This window comes from Paramisgurnus dabryanus, chromosome 15 (assembly GCF_030506205.2).
Source record: "Paramisgurnus dabryanus chromosome 15, PD_genome_1.1, whole genome shotgun sequence".
Lineage (NCBI taxonomy): Eukaryota > Metazoa > Chordata > Actinopteri > Cypriniformes > Cobitidae > Paramisgurnus > Paramisgurnus dabryanus.
In genome coordinates, this window is record NC_133351.1 from 20,327,058 (window position 1) to 20,353,420 (window position 26,363).

General features: G+C 36.7%; 1 protein-coding gene across 1 annotated transcript in view; it reads right to left on the reverse strand.

Moving 5' to 3' along the window:
- Window positions 1-6,110: 6,110 nt before the first annotated feature.
- The window catches only part of tmem163a (transmembrane protein 163a), a 34,274-nt gene continuing 14,021 nt past the window's right edge, over window positions 6,111-26,363 (reverse strand). Inside the window, exons 3-8 of the mRNA XM_065251509.2 lie at window positions 21,515-21,558; window positions 20,856-20,947; window positions 19,011-19,107; window positions 15,390-15,501; window positions 13,290-13,431; window positions 6,111-9,151 (exon numbers count right to left, since the gene is read on the reverse strand). Coding sequence (XP_065107581.1) covers window positions 9,091-9,151; window positions 13,290-13,431; window positions 15,390-15,501; window positions 19,011-19,107; window positions 20,856-20,947; window positions 21,515-21,558 — 548 coding nt within the window. The 3' untranslated portion in view covers window positions 6,111-9,090. The remainder of the gene's footprint in view (window positions 9,152-13,289; window positions 13,432-15,389; window positions 15,502-19,010; window positions 19,108-20,855; window positions 20,948-21,514; window positions 21,559-26,363) is intronic.

Consider the following 26,363-nt stretch of genomic DNA (forward strand, 5'->3'; position numbering starts at 1 on the left):
CAAACAAACACATCTGAAGGGCAAACACAGGCAACATAACAGACATACAGTACATTCTTATGAAAATCATGTCTTCCGGTAAAAAATTATGTGTTTGAGAAAATGTGAATGGTGATTATTTTTAGAAAAGTTAGTTATGATAATATTGCAGCAGGTTCAGAATCACATCCACCAGCACCCGCTTTACAGTCCTATACAAAAGACTGAAATAACACTGTGTGATTGACCACAACCTGCTGATTGTCCAAAAATAGCAGCTCTATTTACAGTAAAGCCCAAAATGACATGTTTAAACCAAAACACTGTTTAAAGCAGATGGAAAGATTATATACCACTAGTATGCAAGTTAGCACTTGCTAGCTCTTGTTATGCTTTACTAATATTGTAAAGCATAACTTATTATATAAGCTAGTGAACTATCAAGTTTAATATCTCCCAATAAATAGCTTCAGTTAGATGTTTTGGTCATGACTCTTAAAGGATTACGCAATATGAATCAGTTCAGTCAAGTATTTCCTCTATTTGTTCACAGTTGCGTTACTGCAGTTATTTTAACAGCATGTTGAAACCTTTAGAGGCGTGTCTGAGAGCAAATTACGTACAATCTGCGCAGAGATCCAGGTAACCACACCTGCTCTCAGTGTTCCTACTTGTTCATTATTCCAGAGGAAAATTTGTCGGTTATGGAGTGCCGCAGGGATGTCATATTTTTGTATGCAAAACAAGCAAGTTAGCATTTTAGCACTTTTGGTTGCCCATGGGTTTAAGTTAAACATCTTAAATAAAATCTCAGTTTAACATAAGCCGCTCAAACTGATTTTGCCAAGTGGTTGATGTCCTCAGGGCAACATATTGTGTTGACCCAAGGACAACATTTTTCTAAATAAAACCTAAACCCACCCTAAACCCCAACCCTGACCATAACCAAACCCTAAAATCACAGGGACATTATAAGTAAAAAAACAATGGTCTAGAAACAGCTAATCCTGGTTGTAAGCTTAAACTTAAAACAAACTGTAAACTTATTTCTGAAATCTGATTGGTTAATTAAAAAGTTTTCCCAGGGTCAACATAATGTTTCCCGGAGGACATAAACAGCTTGGCAAAATCAGGAAAGCCAACATGGGCACAAGATATTTTTTAATTGTTTTTGATATTATTTTACGACCTCAAACACAGCAGTAATACCTCCACCTTGAACGTCATTACGCATGAAAATCTCAAAAACAATGCAACCTGGGCACAATTTTCAACAAACATTGAGTATTTTCTATGGAACATGTTTTGAAATGTATTCCAAAAAATTTGAAAGAGCTGTTGGATGCTTGGTGATGACATTGATATCGAGAGACCATGGTGTAGTTCCCTTGTAGCTTAAGGTTAGCTTTATATTACTATAGTATTTTGACTTTAAAATTCATAAAAGTTATGTTCATGTAAAGATCCTGTTATCTTGGCATACAAAAATACATCATCCCTGCGTCACTCTGTTGACTTGAATCTTTAGGGGGCTATCATAAACTTAATTGCTTGAATGCCATTGCCCTCCCCCATTTGCTTTTGTTTGTAAACACTGCATTGGAAACCAGATGCTACATACTAACTTTGGCTTTGAAGGACATTGGTGGAACATTTACTCATAAGATATGCCCGGTCGCACAAACAAAGGTTGCACATTAACATTCCCAGGGGTGAGTAACTTAGGTTACAATCCTATTCACTTACAACAGCTGTTTTACTGGCAGCATCCATCATATGTTTATTCCCGAGGCGGATGCATCACGAGAAGCTCTGGATCGTTTGCTAACTCAGTAAATTTAATAAGCCGCAAGTTGTTGATGCTGGAATTTCGACTCATGCCTGATGATGGAAGATGGAAATTTTTGCTGCAATATGAGATCTATTTTTGTCCTTTAATAAGAAATACATTTATATTGCTGATATTCAACACATGAACTGAGATCCCCAAAGGAATGATTTTGCAGAGAACCCCTATTGCAAGTCTGTCTATTTGCACGGTTGTGCCCTTGAGTCCATCTGCCAACACGTTGCAGACGTCTCCATCCACCACTGATTGGCATTTATTAGATGCCTGTTTTCACCCTCCCCCTCCATATGGTAGCTTATGGCTGTTGTCATAGCAACAGCTGCACCCCTTTGGTCCCCATCATACATTCCACGAGCAGCAATGATGTCTCAATCAGTGTTGTTGTTAATAGGATCCTATCCCACTGTAAACTTAAGCATCTAGATATTTTGCCTTTACAACCTTAAACTAGTTTCCAGCAGCGTGGTCGTCTGTGCTTTTAAATCAATACAATTCTAAAATCCAGTCTTTTGTCTGGTGTCTCATGAACACGGTGAAGAGGATTTGAGGCTTCAAAACAAGAAGACCAAAACTAATCTTGTGATTATGTGATGGATGGACAACATGGCCTACATTTAATACAGAACACTTCAAAAGCAGACTGATCAAAGCATGAGCTGATCTCAGTTAATATGTGCTTAATAGAAAAAAAGAGTTTGGAAAAAAGCGTTAGATCTGTAAATTAACTTATTGAGCCATTAAAAAAAAATCTGATCTGATAAAAGGAGGTTCAGAACTACATCTGTCAGAAAAAGTTACCAAACATCTGCACCCATGTGCTTTTTCTGTCAATAAAACATCTGCAATAATCATGTCATCAAAATGCATAAACCACATCAATAAAACATTGATTAAGAAGTCGATACACAGTAGCTTCCTGGATCGGAGCGTGGAGGATAAGCCATGCCAAAGGAGATAAAGTGTCAGATCTGCAGCTGTGAGCCGTAGCTCATGATCTTGGGTTGTGGTATGCTTCACATCATCGCTGGAATGCTGCTCCATTCACCGAACAAAGCTTTAACTCTGCATTTAGTTCATCTGTCTTAGTAGGGTGGAGAAAATTGAACAGGTTCTGAGTTACTGTATAGCCTGACCGGCCGGGGAACAAAGTGGAATGAGAAATGTGAACCATGGGAACATTTAACCATCAGCTCCTCGCAGGCATGTACAGTATAGCATGTGAAGAGATGCACCACACCTCAACTGTGTTATTAACAACACAGACCTCTTTGATTTCAAGTTTGTTTTTGAGTCTCAAATGTCACTCATTTAGAGCTTTTAAATAGATTTAAGATTTTAAATGACACATTTAGTTCAAAGAATGTCCTATTCTGGGAAAACAGCAAGATTGTATCTAAACTAAGCCTCTTTGACATGTGAGAGTTGTGGAATCTGAATAAGTCAAAGTCCAGTTTGCATTTATAGACCCAGAGTCCAAAAACAACACTGAACAGCTGTAACAGTCATTTCAAATACGTCAGTCAGGGATTTACACTTGAGACAGGGGAGGAATGGCTCGAGAGATTCCTGTCATTCCCTATAACTTTGGGGGAGCGTTTAAAAGCTAGACTCCCATCTGAACCTCACTTTCATTCGCCCAAGAGATTTTGGCTTCTGTGGTCTGTCTGTCACCATGGCTCCAAGCTTTAGTTTGACTGTACGCCTGTTTCCAGTGTGAAATCTGTTCATTCAGCAGTCTGACACCAAAAGCTCACGCTGAGCTTCTTGCAGAAGTCCTCTGAAATCCAAGTGTCGGAAACCGGAAAGGCAGATGGTAGTTTCAACAAGTGGTGTTTATTAGATTAAACTGAATTGAAGCTTACTGTATGTATGTTACTGAATTACAATACAGATTTAACTGAGGGACAGTGCTAAAATATGAAATTGCAAGCATGTTACATTTTTCCTATACTACCTATATATAACACAATGCACAGATCTCTTGGACACTGGTTCTGATTGGTCAGTCCCAGTCCCTTTTCTAATAACAACCATTAAAACTGATAACACACCGCTCTTTCAGGTACTGCGAGTTATCTTGATTGGTACTACTTACATTTAAAATCTTTTTTACAAACAAGCTTATAAAATATTTAAAATCAATATTTTATGTTCATTTATTTAATCATGTTGTAAGTAGCAATACAATAAATCCGATAATGTACATCATGCTTGTTAAACCCCTGAGTCTTTTATCACTATGCTTGAAGGGGAAAATTTTGCAATAATATCCAGCTGCATGTATATTCTCTTTTATTTATCGTAGGTTTCCCCGCAAGGTGTAGGTGAACATCACTTTATTTCCTTTTTTTTGGCACTGCAGATCTTAATAAACTTTGTTTTGGACATTTATTATGACATCCTTAATTTTAACTGCCATTGTCCCACAGGTGGGACGTTTGGTGTTACACATTTAACACAATATTTCTTAGTCTTAACCAGAACTAAGCTTGACAAACTTTGTTGGCAAGCTCTCAGATTAAGTTTTTCATATCTCAAGGCCATTTGATGATACACTGAAAAAAAATAATACGCTGGATTTACTAAAAAAAAATTGTATATAGTGCATTACTTTGTTTGCACCCACTTTTTTAAGTAAGTTTAACATGGAATCTTAAGCAGTTTAAGCTTAAAAATAATTTAAGCAATTGCTTAAAATTCCATGTGAAACTTGCTTAAAAAGAGTGACACAAATATCATGCACTATATTTTTAGTAAATTCAGCGTATTCTTTTTTTACAGTGTAGAAATTAAGTAGTAAAATGTATTTTGTTAAATGTCGCTTACCCCGTAAGAAAACATATTAATTATTATAATAATAATAATTAATCATTATAATATACTATTATAAATCCTTCAAAAATCTTGAGAAAGTATATATCATTGGAAAGCTCTAAAAATGTAGTTTTCATATTTTAAAACCTTTATTTTTCATTAATAATGATGCAGTGACAGTAGTTTATTAATTTCTGATTTGTTACTATGCAGCAAACCATTGACACCTAGTGGCCTTAAACCAATAAAAGTGTAACAAAAACCTCATTGTTGATAATATTTAAATGAGACTCATTGCCTTATTTTTATGGCATTTTGGGAGTAAAATATTTTCATTTTTATGGGTTTTTAATATGAAATATATACTTAATTGCTTTATTTTAAATTTAAACTGCTATATCTATTTTTTTATTTAATATTCACAACTTCAAACTTTAAAAAGAGACCAAGATTTTGCTTCAAGACAAAAGTATGTCAAAGTTAAATTAATTCGAAGGTGCACATCACGTTTTCAGTAAAAGGGTTAAGGGTCAAAGTACTTTGGTATCCAATAATACTGTCAACAAGTTTTACCCTTACTCTGTGCAGAGATTCCACACAATAGTGCAGTGCATACTTTGTAATTTGTGAATTTATCTGTGTGAGTGAAACAATCATTTGTGTTGTCTGCAAAGATCACGGGTGACACACAGATCTGTCATCTTTCTTTCGGTGCCTCCTGCTGGCTGTATGAAGTATGACACATGCATTACACAAATAAATCATTTAATTTTTATATAAACTGTGTTTTCTTTAGCAAAAATCAAAGTGAAACAAAGTTCTTAATGACAAACCTGAAATAGTATAGTGACTTTATTTAATACAATAAAAATTATAATAAATGAGTGCGATTTGTTTAAGTATGCAAGCCACGCAAAGTTTTTTTCCAACTATTTGATGTTTTTAACACGTGTGTTTATCTAGTTTCTGATTCAGACATCTCTATATTTGAGGGTGGTTGTGGAGTTCATTTCATTGTCAGTAATGAACTACGGTCAGTGTAACTGCTTGTTAATATTCCGCCATCTAGTGTTCAGAAATGATAAGTGCACAACACCTGTTTAAACAGATGAACAGCAGTCACACAGATATCAAATTTTGATTCATTATTGATATCCAACAGATGTAATTATGGTCATTAAAGGATACATACAAAATATTTAACACTGACAGAAAGAAACAACTTTAAAATGGGTCTTGTGTTATTTTAGCTCAGTTGCCAAATGCAAATTTTAAGGTTTTACTTTTGCCTTCAGAGCGAATTTAACCCTATGATATTTCTATAAAACTCTGACATAATATGTGTTTACTTGTTAGGGTTACTGTTAAAGTGTGCTTATTTGTCATGAAACATGTATTCGTAAAATACACAATATAACAGGTAAGAAAAAAACAAAAATGATTAGAAATGTTTTTTTTTTAAAGATTTTATTATTTTGTACAACTTTTACAGTTAAGCTATTCATCTTTCACATGTTCTACATAAATATAGATATCAGTAGTATTACTAATGAAGTAAATGTACATTCAAAACCTTTCGTCTATGTGCCAGACATGATTTTACATTGGAAATGTTGTGTCTGCATTTGCTTGTGTATGCATGTGCTCATGTGTCAGTACATGTTTGTGCAGCATTTAGTGGGTAAATGGTTTGTCTACATGCAAAGCACAGCAGTGAATATTGCTTACGTAAATGCTAAGACTACACTACAGCATTACAACAGACATGTCTTAATGTCTAGGCTAACTAAAACAGGGCCTAACTAGTAGTTTTATCTTTGGAATCGAGACAGATTTTTGATTTGTACAATCTTTATAAGTTTACCCGCAGGCCAATATAGGAGTCATACTCATTGTGTGATCCCGCTATTCTTAATAGTAATCCACAAGCAACAATAGCCACTAAAATCTATGACCATACAACACCATTCTCCAACACTGGTTGATGATACATTAGGATCTACTGTACACATGTGTAGAGATTTACAAACCAGCACAATACGACTAATGAGTTTTCCTGTAGCTCAGTGGTAGATCATTGCATTAACAGTGCAAAAGGTTGTGGATTTGAAGCCAGAGAACATACATAATGTGTAATGCACTGTAAGGTGCTTCGGATAAAAATGCATAAATGTAAATATAGTGACAAATGAGAACAGAACAATGCAAATAAACAATAAAAAGTGACCTGACATTTGAATATTTTTAGTGTAAACAAAATATAGCATTCGGCACACTAAAATAATAGTTACCATTGGCAGTCTATACAGTTTTAATATGAAACACTGAATTTGAAAAACATTCAAGTTAACAAAAGATGTCAATTGATCCAGAAATGAAATGAACATAACACCATTGTAATACATCATGTGCCAATAGCTTCACCTGTATGACAAAATCAATAATAAATAAATTAAAACTAACCATTTTGTCCTGATGATTTAAACAGCACAAATATGTAAAGGTTCCCTCTTGAGATGAAATCACATTCAGCAGTACACAAAAGATTATTTCTAGGTTTGTGATTGTCTGATAATATTGTTGTACTTCATACATCAGTGTGCAATACAGTCAATAAAAATCCTTGGTTGTTTCAACATAGTTGGGTCAAATATGGACAACTGTTGGGTTATAATTAACATTATTCTGGGTTGTTGGTACTCAACTAAGGGTTAAAACAATCTAGCACATGGGTTGAAATTGGGTTTGTCAATATTTGACCATGAAACAACCCAGTGTAGGTCAGCTGCGAATTCATCACAGTCATATACATTCAGATACATTTCTGTCCCAAATGTAAAGAGACAGACAACAAAAGACATTTAAAACGATCAAGTGCTGCGTGTACACTATATTCTTTATAATAATACATACTATATATATATGTAATGAATAAATATGTGTGTATGATAATCTGTAAAGAAATGGTTCCCACAACTGCTAAATTGCTTTCATCACTAGTAAAAAAGAACAGAAATGAATTTACTGTGCTTGTCAGGGGGTTTATCCTGCAGATATATGGGATTATTATGGATAAACAAATCAAAGATAACAACTCATATTTCACATTAGTATTGTTAAACAGTGTGCTACTTAAATGTGCTTCATATTCACAATGAATTGTTTACCAATCATGTCCGCTAAAGCCAGAATCAATTATTTGTGCATCAGACAATATTTCAACCTGTTCTAGCCATCATCTAACCTGGCACTAAAGAATAGCTTAAAAAAAAAAAATTATATTAATTGCTGCTTGTAAGATTGCTACATATATAATAAGACTAACCGGTTTTACAGACAAAGCTTAAGGCTAGTAGTTTAAAACATATGTTTGAGCTGTCTCAACTAAAAATAACTTGCACTGACAGATCTTAAAATATGCCATTAATTTGTCTCAATAAACATACCAGTAATGTCTTTTTCTAAGGTATGTTTATAAAATATTCTTAAATTTAACTTAGGCCTAGCCCTGGCTTTACAGCAGCTACACCTTATCTGTGAAACCAGGCTTAAATGTGTCAATAAGACACTGTATAAGTGTAAATGGATGCCAGATATGTTTCCAAATTAAGCCATTTTTGCTGTATTGGAGATGTTTGGATAGGAGTCAAGCTATTTATAACTACAACTCATATTGAGGGGTTTGTGCTGGTTGAACATTTCCATTATCAACACATACAGGCTCAGTGTAATCGTAATCTGTATTGTTTTTCCCCATCACAGATACCTGTGGACCCTGAACTGTGGATGAGAGAAACCTTTAATATGCACTTGTCGCCCCAGTGCATGTTTAATGTGCTTTCATTATTGAAATGAGTGCTATACTGGAAGTGCTCTGAAAGATTATATACAATATTTTACAGTCAAATATAAACATACCATACATCGTGTATAATATAATCATTTTGGGAGGGAAGAAACGATGAATGCTGGCTATCTATAGAGATATCACTAATGCTTAGTGCATTAAAAGCTGCAAATGGTTTTAAATACACATTGATATGAAATGTAATTACACCGAGATCAAAATTTACTCCAAAATATGAAAGCGAAACAGTATTTAAAAATGTGGCAAGAAGACTATATGGACACTATAAATGCACATCTCTCTTTAAAATCAGAATCTCCTGTCAAAGAAAGTGCCTGGACTTATTGTTTCCCCCTTTAGCTCTGCATTTATGTTAATTCCCCCTCATTCACCCACAAGATTTTATGCTGCGTATAAGAGGATATCATGAGATGAAAAGTGTGATGAGAACTGAGCATGATGCTGAATTGGCTGCCAGCAGACTTTATTCTTGGATGTATTTGGGTGTGATGAGAGAGAGGCAGGGGAGGAGCAGAGGGTGGTGGCGGGGTATCTCAGCATGGATGGATCCATACCGTTGCCTTTCTTCTCTGATCCAGCATTACTCAAAGCGCTCATAGTTTCGAGTTTGTCTTACTCGTGGTACCATGTCAATCAGCAGCCTGCAGGAGAGAAGTAATATGAGAACCTCCATGAGAACCGCATTGCGGGGACCAATGCTTTAAAAACCACATTTTCTCTCTAAAAGTTTTAGGGGACATTAAAGGGGACATATCATGGGGACTTTTTCCAAGTTTAAGTGCTGTAATTGAGTCCCCAGTGCTACTATCAACCTAGAAAATGTGAACCATCTAGTAACTTAGTTTTGGTAAACCATTCTCTGCAAGCATGTGAAATAATAGGCCATTGGGCCCTATCTTGCACCCAGCGCAATTGACTTTGTCAGTGACGCATGTATCATTCGTATTTTGCACCGGCGCGCAGCGAGTTTTTCCCTCCACAGACGCACGTCAGCAAACTAGGGAATGAACTTGCGCTCCCTGGGCGGTTCAGCGCAAAAAAAGAGGCGTGTTCCGGCGCAAACCATCCCTGATGCTATTTTGCAGTTTCAAAAAACAATTGCGCCACTGACCAGAAAAAAACTAGTCTAAAGTCAGTGGCGTGTTGCGCGTTGTTCATTATGCTATTTTAAGGGCGCATGCTTGACCATAATGTATAGCGTGCACAACGCGCACACACTTTGCTTATCTAATCTACACAGATGCAACAGTTATTTTTGCAAATCATACATTGTTACAATAACAAATATTAACACATGAGATAAGGGAAATCATTGTGGTGAGCATTGTGGTGATAGTTTTTATTTATTGTGTGGCTGCGTTAAAAAATTCTCATGCAAATAACGATTAAAATATTTTCATAAGTTTGTTGTGTGGCTGTATTACGTTTATTTTATGTAAATAATAATTCAAATGTTTTCATAAGAAACATTAATGTATGTGAACTTGATTTGTTAGAGTACTTTGGGGTTGGACCTTGCTTGCGTTTCTTGGGTCCGATTTCAAAGCCCCCAAACCCTTTCAGCGGTGAGGGTGGACGCAGCGATGTCCTCTGCAAGCGTCAGGTCCTGTGTAGAGGCAGATCCACCTCCCGTTACACGGCGTGCCCGATTTATGCTGGCAAGCTTGGGATTCCCCCGTCTCCTGACATCATTGTAGCGCTTTTTTGGACGCAACGATGGGGATGCCAGCTGATGAGACTGTGGCTATTTCCTCTCACGCCTGTTTAACCTACGCTGATTTGGGCGGGTTTCTCCTATCCCCATACAAAACAACTTCTCTGTCTTTGACTGCTCTTACAAGAACGTCGGTCTCCTCGGCTGTGAACCCCTCCTGGCGTGCGCCTGGTAAATCCGTCATAATAATAGCAACCTGCCATGGAACTTGCGCCCTTGCGTTTAAAGGGAATGTTGGATGACGTTCTGATTGGTTTATTTGACGTTACGCCCAAACCACACCTATGAATAATGAACCTACTTCAGACCAACCCCTTATTGATTTGCGCCCGGCGCAAGAGTTATTTCTCCCGCCGGGAAAATAGCAACAGCGCCCAAGATCCGCCCACAAACTCACTTGCGCGTTGCGCTTCGCACTTGCGTTTCAGATCATTAAAATAGGGCCCATTGAAATTTGACTCCCCTTGTGATGTCAGAAAGGGATAATATCACCCCTTAATCTGCACTGTCCAACCATGCCACTTTTACATTGCATAGTACCTGATACTTTTTTAGTACCACCTCAGTTGGAGTTCCAAGCAACCCGAGCTGATACCAAATGATATCATAATTACTCCCGCTCGCGTTTGAATGACAGCAGAGAGACTCGCCCACCGTCTCACAGATCGTCCCCTCACAGTATTTCAAGAAAGAAGTGGTCGAAAGTGGACAAAAGAGACGGATTTAAATACCAGGTGTAAACGTAATGTAGAGCCCTGCACGGGCCAAAAATCTAGGCCCTGACCCGGCCCTGGCCCGAGAAGCTTAGGCCCCAGCCCGGCCCTTGTCCGACAGCTTATCAGAATTCTCAGCCCGAGTCCGACCCGAGTCCGAACTTTTTAATTCTCCCCATTAGGAATCTGTGTCCGCAGATATAGTCACTGCATCGTGTGTGTTTGTGAGTAGAAGTCTGTGCTGTCTGCTGTGAGGTTTTTATGAGAGAAGCACAAACTTTTTAATAGTCTATTTAATATGTAAAACTTGAATTTGAAATAAAACTTTCTGCGGAGAAGTTAATGAGATCTCTATCGTCTCTCTTGCTACATGATGCGACAATTATTTATTATTTCAAATCTGTTTACAAGATAAATATATATATATACATTGTGTTGTTAAACTGATGAAATTATCTTGCTATATACGCTACATTCATTATGAGAATCCTTTTCTTTTTACTCTTACACTGTAGACAGTAATATGTATATTATTATAAAACTATGGTTGTGACAGCACATTATCCATTATCTGTTGGTTCATGTTGGTCCAGTTTAATTCATGGTAATCCTTTAATAAAATGTATAATATAGTTATAAAATATTTTATTGTTTTGTAATATTCACAGCGCACATTCTCTCGGATCATTTTAAAACATTTTAAATCATTCTGCAAAATTCCGCATAGATTTTGCAAAAGAAATCCAAAGAAATAGCAAAAAATAACTCCTTACACAGCTTGTACAGCTGTACTCTTGCAGCAATTAAAGCAGTTCAGTTTTGTTTTAATTGGCAAAATAGTTATATTTCTTTTTTATTAACATTTTAGAGCAGTTTTTGTTTGTTAAAGTTTTTTATGATAACCAAGTGGTTAGCGGCCGACAGCAAGTTGACGACATGTTTGATGAATTGATCCTCTCAAATCAACACTTCACTTGCCTTTAATATCAACTACATAAAATAAATATTTTCAGCATATCACAATGTTAGTTTAAACGTTTATTATCAACACACACTATTTTTAAAAAGCGATGGCAGGTTGCTCTGCTGCTCGCAGTTGCAACGGGTGCAGAAATAAAAAAATAAAAAGGGCTATACAAAACGAAACGAAATAAACATGAAACAGAATAAACATGCATGCTACCTTATCTTACAACTTCGCTTTTGCATATACATTTTTTTTTAAATGTAAGGATTTACCACAGAACATGGCTATTCATGTATCCATCCAACAGTTAAGTCGATCCATACACAAACAAGAAATAAAGACACAGCCTTCTTACACGAAATTAATACAGGGAGAAGTCTTTAATAGATTATGTCTTGGATGCTGTCTGCATAGATTATTTACAGTATCCAAGGTTTTAATCTAGTACTCCATTTATAATTTTTCCTGGTGCGCTGAAGATCCTGCTGTTTAAATACGCTGTTAAAACAGCTGCATTGTAAATGTGTGGCTGTGCGTAGCGGACTCATGCGATAGGTTAAACCTCTTCCAATGTTTGTTTTGCAATCATAAATGTCTGTTAAAAGATTCTTTTAATTAAATTGAAAACTATAAAAAGATGGAGAAGCCTAAATAAGCCCGAGGTCCGGCCCGCGTATCTGCTGTGACGTTAAAATTGGCCCGAAACCCGACCCGAAGGGCGTAAACAGGTCGGGCCCCGTCGGGCTCGGGCTGAAATGCAGGGCTCTAACGTAATGTGTCTCTCTCGTCCACTTGTGATCCGATCGATGAAAACACATCTTAATACCAAGTGTAAACAGCCCCTTAAATGAGGCTCGGCGAAGCACGTCGACCGTCGCCACGGGTGTTTGTACAGAAAATGTCATGTGAGATAGAGGTAGTGATAAATGCGATATATAAACATCTATGTGTTGTGGCCAATTTTAATTTTGTGGCGGACTGAGAAATAACGTTAAAAGAATGTATGGGGGTGTATTCCAACAATGCTCTCACTTGTATGATGTCACAGCAGTAGGCAGCGCAAATATAATGACACGCCTATAATCCCTCCCACTTTGAAGTCTTACTAAACTCGATGGAAAAGCTAAAACCAAACCGTGGGGTACTATGGAATGGAAAAGCACCATTAGTGCAGAGATCAGCTCATTTGCACACCCCAAAACGGCACATTTTTGCTCATACCTACATAGTGGCAATTTTAACATGCTATAATAAATGATCTATGTGGTTCACATATACGTACTCTGGGGACACCGAAGATTTATTTGACATCTTAATAAAGTCTTGTAAAACGTCCCCTTTAAAACATTATTATGCTCTGCAGGTAATAGATTGAATATTCTTACTTGATCCCATAAGCTAGAATGATGAGTCCAATCAGGACCCCGGCGGTTCCATCCAGATACCAAACATTTTGGTGATGTTTAAACACCTCAGCGCTAATAAGGATTGAAAAGCCCATGATGCCTCCAACCAAAGAATTAAAACCTAATAAAAAATCAAATGCGACATAATTAGATTTTCTGTTAGCTCATCAATCTTCCAAATTATAAAGCTGAGAGTATAAGCAGCAATCTGCTGAATTAAAGAGGAGAATGATGTTGGGAACATTTTATTGCACTCAAAAAAAGCCATTTTTAACCAACAATATAGGAAAAACACGATAATGTCTTTTTACAACAATTTCACAGTTGGTCTTTCTCCTAGATTAAATCCGATCACAAGTGGTCACAGGAGACACTTTTGAAATGCACATGAATAGCAGGTGTAAACAGAAATCTCACTCCTCTCACCACTTGTGATTGAACCCACCAGAGACAAATGTGAGAATAATAGCAAGTGTTAACGTGCCGAACAGACACGTGCAGACGTTTTTTCAGAGGTGTCCTATAGGAAATATTCATGTTTCCTTAGATTCCAGCTAACAGAAACAGTTTGTTTGAAGGAATAAATACAGATATATGATTCAACAGTTCAAAGTGGTTGGTAATAGACCTACACAGTCTCATTGGAATTACGTACCTCTGCATAACTTGAAACATGTTTCTCCTGGTGCATATCTTGCTGCATCTTTCAGATGAAGTGTCCACTAGAGACACTTTAGCTTTTTCTCAGTTTTGATGTGAGTTCATTCAAGGTTACGAAGAAGACAATACTTCACATTATTCCCGTTTATTCTTTAGTTCATGCTTGTCATATTGATTGTGTTTGGATAAGGCATGGATAAGGAAGCATATTAATTGGCTGAGTTTTATTCAAATTAAACCACAAGGACACCGTAAGTCACTAGGCATGCCGTGCATTTCTTGCCTACCAAATGACACAAATCTACTTAAACATGAGCAGGTTTTAATTTGTGTGTGTCTGCTTCATAACCAAACACCTCTAATGGACATTCCATTAAAAGATGCAGAAATATGTATACGTGGAGGAACGTATTTAGGCTATACAGAAATATAGGCAGAGGTACGTATGGCGAATGAGCCTGGGTTGTTATAGACACATTGCCTCTAAAAGTTTATAAAGAGTTGCAGTGTAAAAAGTAAAAGTTGGAAAAAATACTTCAATTGGTAGTGCTTAAATGCAGGGTCCATGATCTCTCTCAATGTTGACATTTAAAATAATCTAAACAAACACGCCCCTACCCCAATAGAATCTGGACCTTCATTTGATAGACCCACCCCACATACTGTATACGCAACCCAGGCAATGGCCCTGTCCCAAATGGCACACTCCCGACTTGTGGTCCTCATCAGAGTCCACACTTTGATGACATCATGTAGTGCAGACTTTAGGGACCCTTAATGCGAGTCCACGTGGGTGACCGAAAGTCGTATTTTGGGACAGACTCGAGCGTCACGCCGGAAATACGAAGAAAGAAAGTGTGTCAGTGTGAACTCCTGCCATCCATCGTCTGATTGGTCTGATAACTTTTTCGCAAGGACTTCTGGGTTGGTAAACTGTGCGAAGCCTGCTGCAGTGCGGGCTTCACCAAAGACCGCATCAAGGGGCAAAGGGGGCGCTGATGAGCACATTTCGAAGCGCAAAAATGACAGATGGGACACCCAACGGACACGTAGACTATAAGCGAGCACGCGCAATTTAAGGCCACAAGACCGAAAGTCCACATGACGTGCGCCATTTGGTACAGGGCCATAGATGTCGGTAGTAGACACCCCCCTTATTGCTGATTGGCTAAAAGTGTGTTTTGGTAGTCAGCCCAACTCCCTTTTCCAAATTGTTTTTCAGAAATCATGCACTCTGCCATTAAAGTGAAAATAACTGAAACTTTTAATTTGAAAATGTTCACTTAAAATAAAAAGTTTACAAACATATTTTTTAAGGTGTTACCAATTGAAGATTTTTTTTTTTAATAGAGCAGCTTTTATTCTTTACAGTGTAGTACAGGATGCTAATAGGTGTGTTAATGAGTGTGTGTGCCATACCATCAGTTATGAGGGCTCTGCTGGTCAAAATCCTGCCCAGCATAAACTTGGCAACAGCAAGAATGATACATATGATGCCACTGACAATGGAAACACTAAACAGAAAGTCATCCTGATGAGAGAAGACAAATAAAGCCATTTTCACAGCAGAAATGTAGAGATTAACATACTGTGTATATATACACATATGTTGAAAGATATAAGGTGTATATATACGAAAGGTGTATATATAAGGTATATATACACACACATATATATATACAACGTTACTAAACATCTTTAAAACCAAGAATGTGGATGAAAAACCAATTACTCAATTGGTGCATAATTTTTTGTAATGTATAAATCTAGAAAACGTGTAATAAGGATAACACTTAAATGTTAAAGGTTAGTTTAAGTACAAAAAGAAAATATATAGTCAAGCATTATATTTCAGTGGTGGTGCATTATGAAATAAACATTAATGAATATCCTGTTTATACTACTCAGAACAAATACATCAAAGATGGACTAAAGCTGGCTTGTCTCTCCTGCTTCTCTTTATTTCTTTTCTGCCTTGCTCACCCACACATATCCAGAACAACTTCTCCTACATTTCTATTCAGCCGGTCTGTTCAGAGACCTTTGTCTGTAAGTAACAGCTGAGAGACAAGGGACGTGTTGAAGTTCAGACTTTCATCTCTTAAGCTGCAGACCAGCCAGCTGAGACTGCCAATTTAGATGAATTGGATCACACAGCTAAAGACACCAGAGGCTCAGTGAGTTTGTCAGTGAAGTGTACTGACATGAAGGGCCAGGTGATTCAATTAAGAGAGTAATGAATGTGAGAGGAAAAAATTCCAAACGAATGCCAAAAAGAGAGTTTAAAAAATGATGGAAGCTCATTTGCAAATGGAAATTTATCAAAGTCTAAAAGAACAAAACGGTTGAAATAGAGGGCTTACAGCCAGCACACATTCATCAGTAAATCAGCTCCAGTGGAGTTTCATTATGGTGCTTGAACCAAAACATGACAAGAATCCATTCAAAACAAGACAATGTCGGAGTCATCTTTTCATTCATCAAACAGGCCACATATTTAACAGGAAGTCATTTATCCAGAAGAGCAGTTAATGTTTAACTCGCCTTAGCTTTTCTACAAAGAGCTGAAATTCATGAATGAGTGGAATTACAGCATGAAGTACAAGGACATGCAGAGGAATGTATATTTTGCCACAGACATAAAAGTAACTAAATGGAGGAATTTAAATTGCACTAGTTTGTTTACATGCGCTGTCAGTGTTGTTTTGTGAGAAGCAACAATGCAACAATATGATTGGAAACATACAATATGTTCTTGACAAAAGTGTAGTGTAACTATCAGTGGCGGCCAGTGACAGCATGAATTTAGCCCGTCATGTGTGTGGTTCGTCATTTCAAAATTATGCGTTCGAGGCATCATGTGAACCATGTGCATCATGCAGATTGTCAAAATAAGTGCCTGCTGCAGATGCGTCTAAAGTGTTTATGATAAAAGTAACACAGTCTCACCCCATTTCGTCAATATTTGACGACACTTGACCATTCGTCATATGTTGACGTGAAGGGTATACCTTTCGCGTCATTTTTTGACGAACTGGGGACTTCAATACTATTACGTCCGTTGCATTCTCTTTCCTATTTTATTACCATTTGCGCGTCGGTTTAGGGTTAGATTACGCAAAATTAAACAGTGTACGCGAAATTAAACAGTGTACGCGAAATTAAACAGTTGTCACCTGGCGTTGGGGTTAGAAACAGTTGTCACCTGGCGTTGGGGTTAGAGTTAGGTTTGGGTAGGGATGTCATTATGTAAATCTAACCCTAAACCGACGCGCAAATGGTAATAAAATAGGAAAGAGAATGCAACGGACGTAATAGTATTGAAGTCCCCAGTTCGTCAAAAAATGACGCAAAAGGTATACCCTTCACTTCAACATATGAGGAATGGTCAAGTGTCGTCAAATATTGACGAAATGGGGTGAGACTGGGTTGATAAAAGTGACGCTCGAGTTTGCCAGATACTCGCTTAATCTCTTGTGTAATCTGAGTTTAGTGTTAAATTAGAGTATTTTGTGAACGCGAGCGTCTCTTTTATCATAAACCCTTCCAACGCCTATTTTGACTAGACGCATGATGCACATGGTTCACATGATTCAAGGAACACATATTTTAAATTTGCGCCCCTTGGAAGAGCAGTCACCAGCCGCCAATGGTAACTATTTTGTTAATGTACATCTATTAAATCATCTTCTTGGACACGGTTGCCTTCTTTTTCATGTCTCTCAGCACGAGTTCTACACTTTCAGAAAAATTGTCAAAAATTGGTCCCTATAGCTGTCACAAGGGGTGGCACTCTTTCAAAAAGTACACATTTGCACCTTAAGTGTGCATACATATTGGTACCAAATGCATACCTTATTTGGACTTTTTTAAAGGTAATGTTCACTAGCTTGGACCTATTTTTCTGAAAGTGTAATGTATTTCAACAGAAAGTATCTTTTGTGTCTGCACCAAGTTACAGCACAGACCTGGCATTGTTTTTTCTTCTCTATTTTTTTCTTCTCATTGTTTATTCTTTTTTATTCATAAACCAGTGTCACTTTTACATATAGATATATAGGTTTGAGTTAGGGTCTCTCAAATTTAAGAGTAAACAGTACCGATGAACCTTGTCAACCTTATGGTGAATGCGCCAGCTCAAACTATTGTGCTGAGTCACATGAAAAATACGAGAAATTTGTATATTTACTGATACGAACGTCTGTGAGAGTTGCACTGATGGTTATGTAGCTTAGAGCAATACATCCATGTACTCCAGTACGTGTAGAGAGCAGTGGTTCCCAACCTTTTTACTTAAAGTTTTCATTAAAATTAATAGTGGAACGTTTTATGCATCTTTATTTGAGCTCAAAGTATATCAGATCTCTGATTGGGAACCAGTGGTCCAGAGTATGTATGTGTGAACTCAATATAAGCACATAAACATAGATGATATATTGTGATGCAGAGATAACTGCTCTGGATCTGAACATCAATAAACCTTTGGTTGATTGGGGATTGTAAGAATACATGTTCTGTAATTTTGTAGGGTTTTAATAAGAGATTTATCAGAAGTGTAAAACAGATTAAATCAAAGGAGATTAAATTGCAAAACCATCACAACCTCTGAAATAATTATCCAGCAGCTCACTGGAATGAAGCCAGTCCCAGAATCATTAATGGATGATGACTGAACAGACTGCTGTTAGCTATATAGTGAAAAATCCACATCTGACTAGTGGGTTTAAAATACTATATAAACTACATCTGTTTCTGTTACTGGCTAAATTACATTCACTGTAAAAAAAAAAATGAAAGGATTAGTTTAGCAAGATTCACCTTAATAGTTCAACCAAAATTAAAATTTATTTTTGCTTTATTTTTGTCATTATTGAATCACTCTAATGATGTTCCTAAAAGGAAAAGTCACATTTGACTTTAAAAAAACATATTAATATGATTTTGGACTGACCTGTGTATGAGTAAATGATGCCAGAATTTTATTTTTTGGGTGAACTATTAATTTATTATTACATATTACCATTATATTGACCCACTCACCACTTCAGGAAGAAGCTTGACAGCCAGATCATGGATGGCCTTCCCCAAAATACACAAAGAGGATAAGATGAAAATAACTCCAAGTATCACACAGGCTCTGTAAATAGAGAACAGAGGAAGCTCATGTTGATAAGGCCCTTGACTTAAAATTTCTGTTAAGATTTATCCAGATTCAGAGAGGACGACTAAACATTTAAATATACATATAACTTCCAGCCGAAAGGGAACATATTATGCAAAATCCACTATTACAAGGTGTTTGGACATACATGTGTGTGTATGAACTAGGATGCAACAATACAGTTAGTTCACGGTTAAATACGTACCTCAGTTTTTAAACCATGGGTTACGGTTCAGTTCTAGCTCATTACATTGTTTTAACATATTATATATACGCGACAGGAACAGTGAAATGTTAAGAAGAAAAAATAGTTTTAATTGCAATTCTCTTTATCTGACGTAAATCCAAAAATCTACTTTTGATAAATAAACATACAAGGAAACATAAAGTGGCCATTTTTAATAAACTTACCAGTACTGCAGTACAGTAGCTTTCATTTAGAATGTAAAGTGCAACATCATGTATGCTGTGTTACACAGTACCATATATTAATTTATCGTTCCTCGCTTTGCATCATGCAAATTTTACGTTTGAGTTGAAATGTTTCAACTTGCGGGAATAATGTGTTATTTGCATCTTTGTATTGACTTTGTATGTAATCTACTTGAGCAAATAGTTAACCCACACTACAGATTTGAAAGATGGCTAAGCAGCCTCGCATTGCTTTCTCTCTTCTCTGCTCACCATGTTAGAGTGTGTGTGAAATCTGACACCAGCATTGCAAGCTGCCTGTAGCCCATAGCGACTTGATATTTACTAACGCAATTCATATGCGTGTATTGAACCCTACAATGAAATAATCCACCTTCTCCTTTTTTTCCCCATTAAACCAAAGCAGTATCATTAGACATGGTTTTTTAATTCTCTTGTTAATGTGACATCACACAAACAAAGCCCACTGACTGACTGGTTAATTTTACCCAAAAGCCTTTGCTGAATGTGTTTGTTAGCACATTGTTTGTAACACTATTGTCTCAGACTGCCTCTATCTATTTTTAACCACTGGTAATGCTATAATAAATGATCTGTGGGGTATTTTGAGCTAAACTTACTGCCTGCTTTGTAGGGAATAGTGAACTAAATCAATTTACAAATACGTTGTTTATATTTTCCGTCCAAGATGAGCGGCCCCTGGTAGACCTACAGAGACCTTCGCTTCTTATTCATCATTGCTCTATAAATCTTCCTTTCTGACACACTGACCGAAGAAATGAGATTCACAAACTGAGAATGAAACCAGCAGCAGAGGCCTTTCTGTATGCCTTTTGAATTGAGACAGTCAAGGTGAAAGCCAGAATCAAGGCAGATATTTGATCTCTCAATAAACTTGATAAATGACACAACCATCTTCAGACTGATAAATGCTTTACAGAATTTCTGGCTAAATTTAGTCGAACTTTATATCCTAAGATGTTCTAGGTTTAGTAGTAATCAGACTAAAATAAAACATTTATAGACGTTTTATAAATGAATATCTTTAACCTCAGAGCTGCGGTGGAGTCATTTCTTAATGATTAAATATTGAATAATTCATATTACATTATTCCTATTAACTACAGTCATTTACAATGTTACCAAAAAGAGCATTGACAATTCTAAGAATAGGTGATTTTTAAAATAGTGTGCAAGAACGATTATTTTATATTCTTTGTATGTAATTAACTATAGGTTTTCTGTTATATTCAATGCGCTACATATAACGGTTTGTCAGTTTGTTTACTTACATGTATTCTCTATGGGCAGAGTGCACTGCTGCAGCATTGCTATAACGCCACAGCACTATAACAGATGAGAGAACATCTAACATGGCATCAAACTGAAAAACAACAGTGATTCATTAGTACCGTAGAAATGATCAGATCATCTCACCATTTCATATGCAGTCCAGTGAAATATTAGTCTGTTGTCTTATAAAATCAATCCAACATACTGTAGGTTAGAAGATTGGTGTCCAAAAAATGGTTTTAAGTCATAACGTTAAAAAAATGTAAGCAATACTCCAGCCAAATATCAGTGTACTCACCTTTAAGCAATCTGGAATACATATGTCCATCATCTTTCAGACATACACATTTGGAGTTATTTTAGTAAATGTCTTTGCTTTTCCAAGCTTATAATGGGAGAAAACAGGGATCAGGGATGAATGCACATTTTTTGTTGTTTCAAGTGAGAAGTTGTTACCTAATTCCTGTGTTCTACCATCTTGGAAGAGCAAGGCCATACTAAGTTAGGCTACTTAATTAACTCCAAATGTGCTTGTCTGAAAGATGATGGACGTGTATCTCAGATTGCTTGGGGGTAAGGAAATGGGGTGATTTTGATGTCTGGCTAGAGTATCTCTGTAATGCTCTCTTATGCAGCTTGTTTTATTTGTTTTACTTACAGCAAATCCAAAAGCTGATGCACTGTGCCTCATGAACGATACAGCTGTGGGAAACAAAACAACAGAGAAGAAGTGTAAGAAAAAAATGCAGCTATATTTATACAATAAACCAGTAGGCTCTGAGACTGCATGGTGCAGCACTTTATAGAGTTGACTAATGTACGACACCACCTTTCACTGTGCAGAGACCCTTTATACGGTGAAAAATATAGTAACAAGCGATTGTTACTGTATTCACAGATTTCTACAAAACACAGTTTACAGAACACTGAAAAGTATACTTATGGTACAACAACAGTTGGGTACCAATGTGTCCCTGAGACAACATTAAACAGGAAATGTTTAAAAACACATTTTGCTCAGGAGCTGAACTAAAGCTGGAAAACATATCATTTGAATATAACAATAATAATAATACTCTCTTAAAAATTACTTCACAGCAATGCCATAGAAAAACCATTTTTGGTTCCTCAAAGAACCATTCAGTCAAATATCCTTGGAGGAACCATATCTTTCATATCTTTGTATAATCTAAAGCAGTGGTGCTCAAACTGGGGTCCGCAAGGTGGTGCCAGGGGGCCCCAGTTTTATGACGTTTTATCAAATATATTTATTTATCAAATGAAAAAAGCCCAAATCTCAAATGAAAACAATATTTAAATGTCCTGTTTACTGTTCTTTTTGCATCTCATAAAAAGTGAATTGTAAAAGACTGCCCACTGAGTTCTGACAGAACGCTTTCTTTGACTGAATAGATGTGAAGCTCTCCACTTTACAAACCGTGATCCTGCATTTGATGGGCTTTATTTGCTGCCCCCCTTCTTGGGTCGAGAACACTCACTGTTCTATTGATCTCTAACTTTAAAGACAGACTCAACCAGCATGTGTCATAGCAACAGAAGAGCTAAACACTGCTTGATGTCTTACACTGACCATAAAGCCAAACAACAAGTCTGTTCTGGATGTGTTCTTGTTTTCTTTAATTTTTAGGAAGCAATACGTTGGAAAAGTAATTGGGATTTGTTACATAACAGCATGGTGAATTTATTTAAAGCTTGACGCAAATGCAGCTGTATGTATTGCAGTCACATGTGTAAAGTAGCAAAGCAGTCCAGACAAACAGTGCCCACACAGAGTTGCGCCATTGGTTAAGCCAGTGTTGCTGAGCTGATGTGGACGTTCAAACAGAGCAATGTGTTAATAGCACCACTGTGTTTAATAAAGCTTCTTGACTTGAATTACGGTCGTCTCAGGACCTTGGATCAGAAAAAAATAATAATAATACAATACTACATTATATAAAAATAAATAAATAAACACTGCTGTCAATAATTAACGTTCTGCATAACATTGTGTGTTTCATGTTTTTGAACAATGAAAAAAGAGAATAAAAGTACTGCAACCTAATTCTTAACCTTCTATTCCTGTTTTGTCATTGTGTGTTGATGCATTGGTTGTGCATCGGCATGGTTGGCACATCTTTCTGATTCACACTTTGCATATATACCACATTAATTTTATAATAGTCTCAGGTGAACGGTTTGTCTGCTTTAGTCCATGTGCGTGACTGAGTTTTAAAAGGTAACATCTGTCGTTTTAAGCATTTCTACATTTCATTAGGAAGCTGTTAAAGTAGCTTGTAATAACACTGTAGACTCCTGTTTGCAACTGAATGTAACTCACCATTTTAAAACATCTTCACGCATAGAAAGCCTCTTTGTAATGAATGAGAAATGATGTGAATATCCTTTCTCTCTTTGCTGTGGGCTGATAATGGCCAATGGCTTTTCATCTTTCTAATCCTCATCTCAGAGGAGCTGAACTAACCGAGGCTGTCATTTTCTAGTAAGACTGTGTGTGCTATGAATTTCAATGGTGGCCAGAGACGACAGTAAAACCACCTGTTTACTATTAATTAGATTTCAAGGAGAGGTCAGAATTGTTTTCTTGCTTTAAATATTCATATCAAATCCTCACTTCTGTTTCCTTGGATTTAGCTCCGTTAATGCTTTGTTTTGAATGATAATAATCCACCATCCAATTAACAATAGCTGCACAGAAAGTGATTCTTGAGAAAGGTTTATGGCAATATCTAAAGCACTCGTAGAATGAGAACAGTAACAGAGCCACCAAAATGTAATACACCACACGGTCACACATTGTAAGAGGAAATCAATTCAAGTGTTTGTGTGTGTGTGCAAAGCAACTGAATGCAAATGTATCAATCCGCCATACCAGCAATGATCGTTCTCAGCCCTGCTGTAATCCATTGTCTTTAATAATTCACAATCATAGCACTGGGCCATTTGCCACATGCAGAGTAGAGTTTGCTGCACTCATACCAGTGCGGATAACAAATGCTGACATCAAATTTGAAAGAATTGAGAAATTGCAGAGTCTCAGGTTTCATAAGAAATATGAGCATCATATGCAGCCCCTTACAATAGAACTGATGTCATTTGTTATGTGGCTGAGATGTCACATTTATAACCATGCGTGACTTGATTTGGGTTTGATATAATTTGATTTTCAGAAACTGCTTCCAACTAAATCAAAATCATTCTGTTATTGAACAACTACAAAGACCTTCACTTGCAATAAAAAGAACTATGAATTACATTACTAATTGAATCCCAATGGAAACTAGCATTTCCAATCAGCATCCAAATAGTATCCGCTAGTTTATCCAGAAGCACTGAGGTGCTGCTCACAACATCCATACAAAAGGAAGTAAAATCCAATTATGGGTTTCAGTATTTGTCCTGGTAAGATCTTTTGTCAGCACAGACAATAAAGGCTGTTTGACCTGGCTCCTGTCCACTAAAGAGAAACAAAGGAGGTATTTAATTGTCAAAAAGCATAAATAAACAGACAGAATGTAGTGAAGCAGAGATGTATTGACTGTGTGTGTAATCAAATTAGAGTTCAGTTGTGTGCTGGAGAAAGAGAGTATTTATGTTCTGATCCACACAAGAATTTACACATTGGAGGCTTAACCGCTTTACACATGTACACACAAAAGTTTTCCCTATGTGTATTTAATGCTGTTAACCAAGATTTATTTGTTTATGGCAATTAAAAAGTGTAATTTAGACAAACATAATGCCAGTAATAAACGTAATAGTAGTACAAGTAATGTGTGTTATCTCTGTGGCACAAGGGGTAAATTATGTTGACTAATGTGGGGAAGTTATCGAATAGACATACAGTATGAAACACAAAACAGAGTGTTTGTATAATGATGTATAATTATATGTTCATACAGTCCCACCTTATATAAGGTTTCTTAAACTACCGTGTACTAATACATTGCACTTATTGTGTACATGTGTTGCTCTGGAAGGGTTTAGGGTTGGGTATGGAGCAAAAGTGTAATTACATGTATATACACTATGTATATTGTACATTATCATTACATAAAACTGCTGGGTTATTTTCAACCAAGCGTTTGGTCAAAAAAGAGACAAACCCAGCTGTTGGGTTTAATTGATCCAGAAAACGTTTACAGTATATTTGACTGAACAATAGACTAAAACAGCACAAGATTTTGAGTTGAAACAACCCAGCATAAGTGAAATTATTTTTTGACCCAGCATTTTAAGAGTATATATATTTTTTTTTCGTATGTAACAGCATAGTTGTTACGCTCTAACAATAATGAGTTATTTTCATGGTTGGGTAAAAAAACCAGAAACTGGTTTAAATTAACCAACACAAAATTCTGGATTGTTTTCAACCCAGCACTGGGTCAAAAAGGGACAAGCCCAGCCGTTGGGTTAAATTAACACAGAAAACGTTTATTTTTGAGACTTAAATTACTGTACAACCAGCCTGATTTCACGAATTTCCGTGAGATAGTCACAGAATTTTTTGCTAATTTTTTAGTAGCATTCTCACGGATCTCCGCATTTTTCCGTGGCCCGGCTACGGACTGTCATTTTCCGTGGCATTCTCACGGATTGGTTACTCAACTGTATTGTCCTATTTTCTTACAATTTTCGCTTAGGTTTAGATTTACATAAAATGACATCCCTACCCAAACCGAACTCTAACCCCAACGCCAGGCGACAATTGTTTGAAGTTTAGAATATATAATAGAATACATCAGAAAAAATAGTATAAACCAATAGTTAAAGTGACATACTAACGCAAACACCAAATCTAACCCTAAACCGAAGCGAAAATGGTTTGAAAATAGGAAAAAGCAGTTAACCAATCCGTGAGAATGCCACGGAAAAAGACAGTCCGTAGCAGGGGCACGGAAAAATGCGGAGATCCGTGAGACTGCCACGGAAAAATGAGCAAAAAATTCTGGGACACTCTTACGGAACTTTGTGAGATCAGGTTGGTACAACCCCATCCCTTTTTGACCCAACCCTGGGTGGGAAATAACGTCCAAATATATATAATGTCCAAATTTGGCCCAATCACGGTTTCAAACAACCCATCATGGGTTAACTTAAAGTTGGGTTTATTCGTGAATTTTTTGAGTGTAAAGACACTGTTTAAATTTTCACAAGGAAAAAAACTCTGGATGTCAGAAACAAGATTTTTTACCTATCCTTATAAAAACATGAATTTAAATGGACATACATTGTTAAATGTGTTTTATCTTTTTTTACAGTATACATTAGCAGCCCATAAATAGCACATAAATCTAAATTTGGCCCAACCATGGTTTCAAACACCCATTCATGGGTTATCATCCTTATAACCCAAAAGGTTAACAACACAACATTTTTGAACAGAGTGTTTAGGGGCAGTTTCCTGGACAGGGTTTATCCTAGTCCCAGACCAAAAAGCATGTTTGCTTTCGTTTTAAAACACCTTGTCCTGGCTTATTTACATA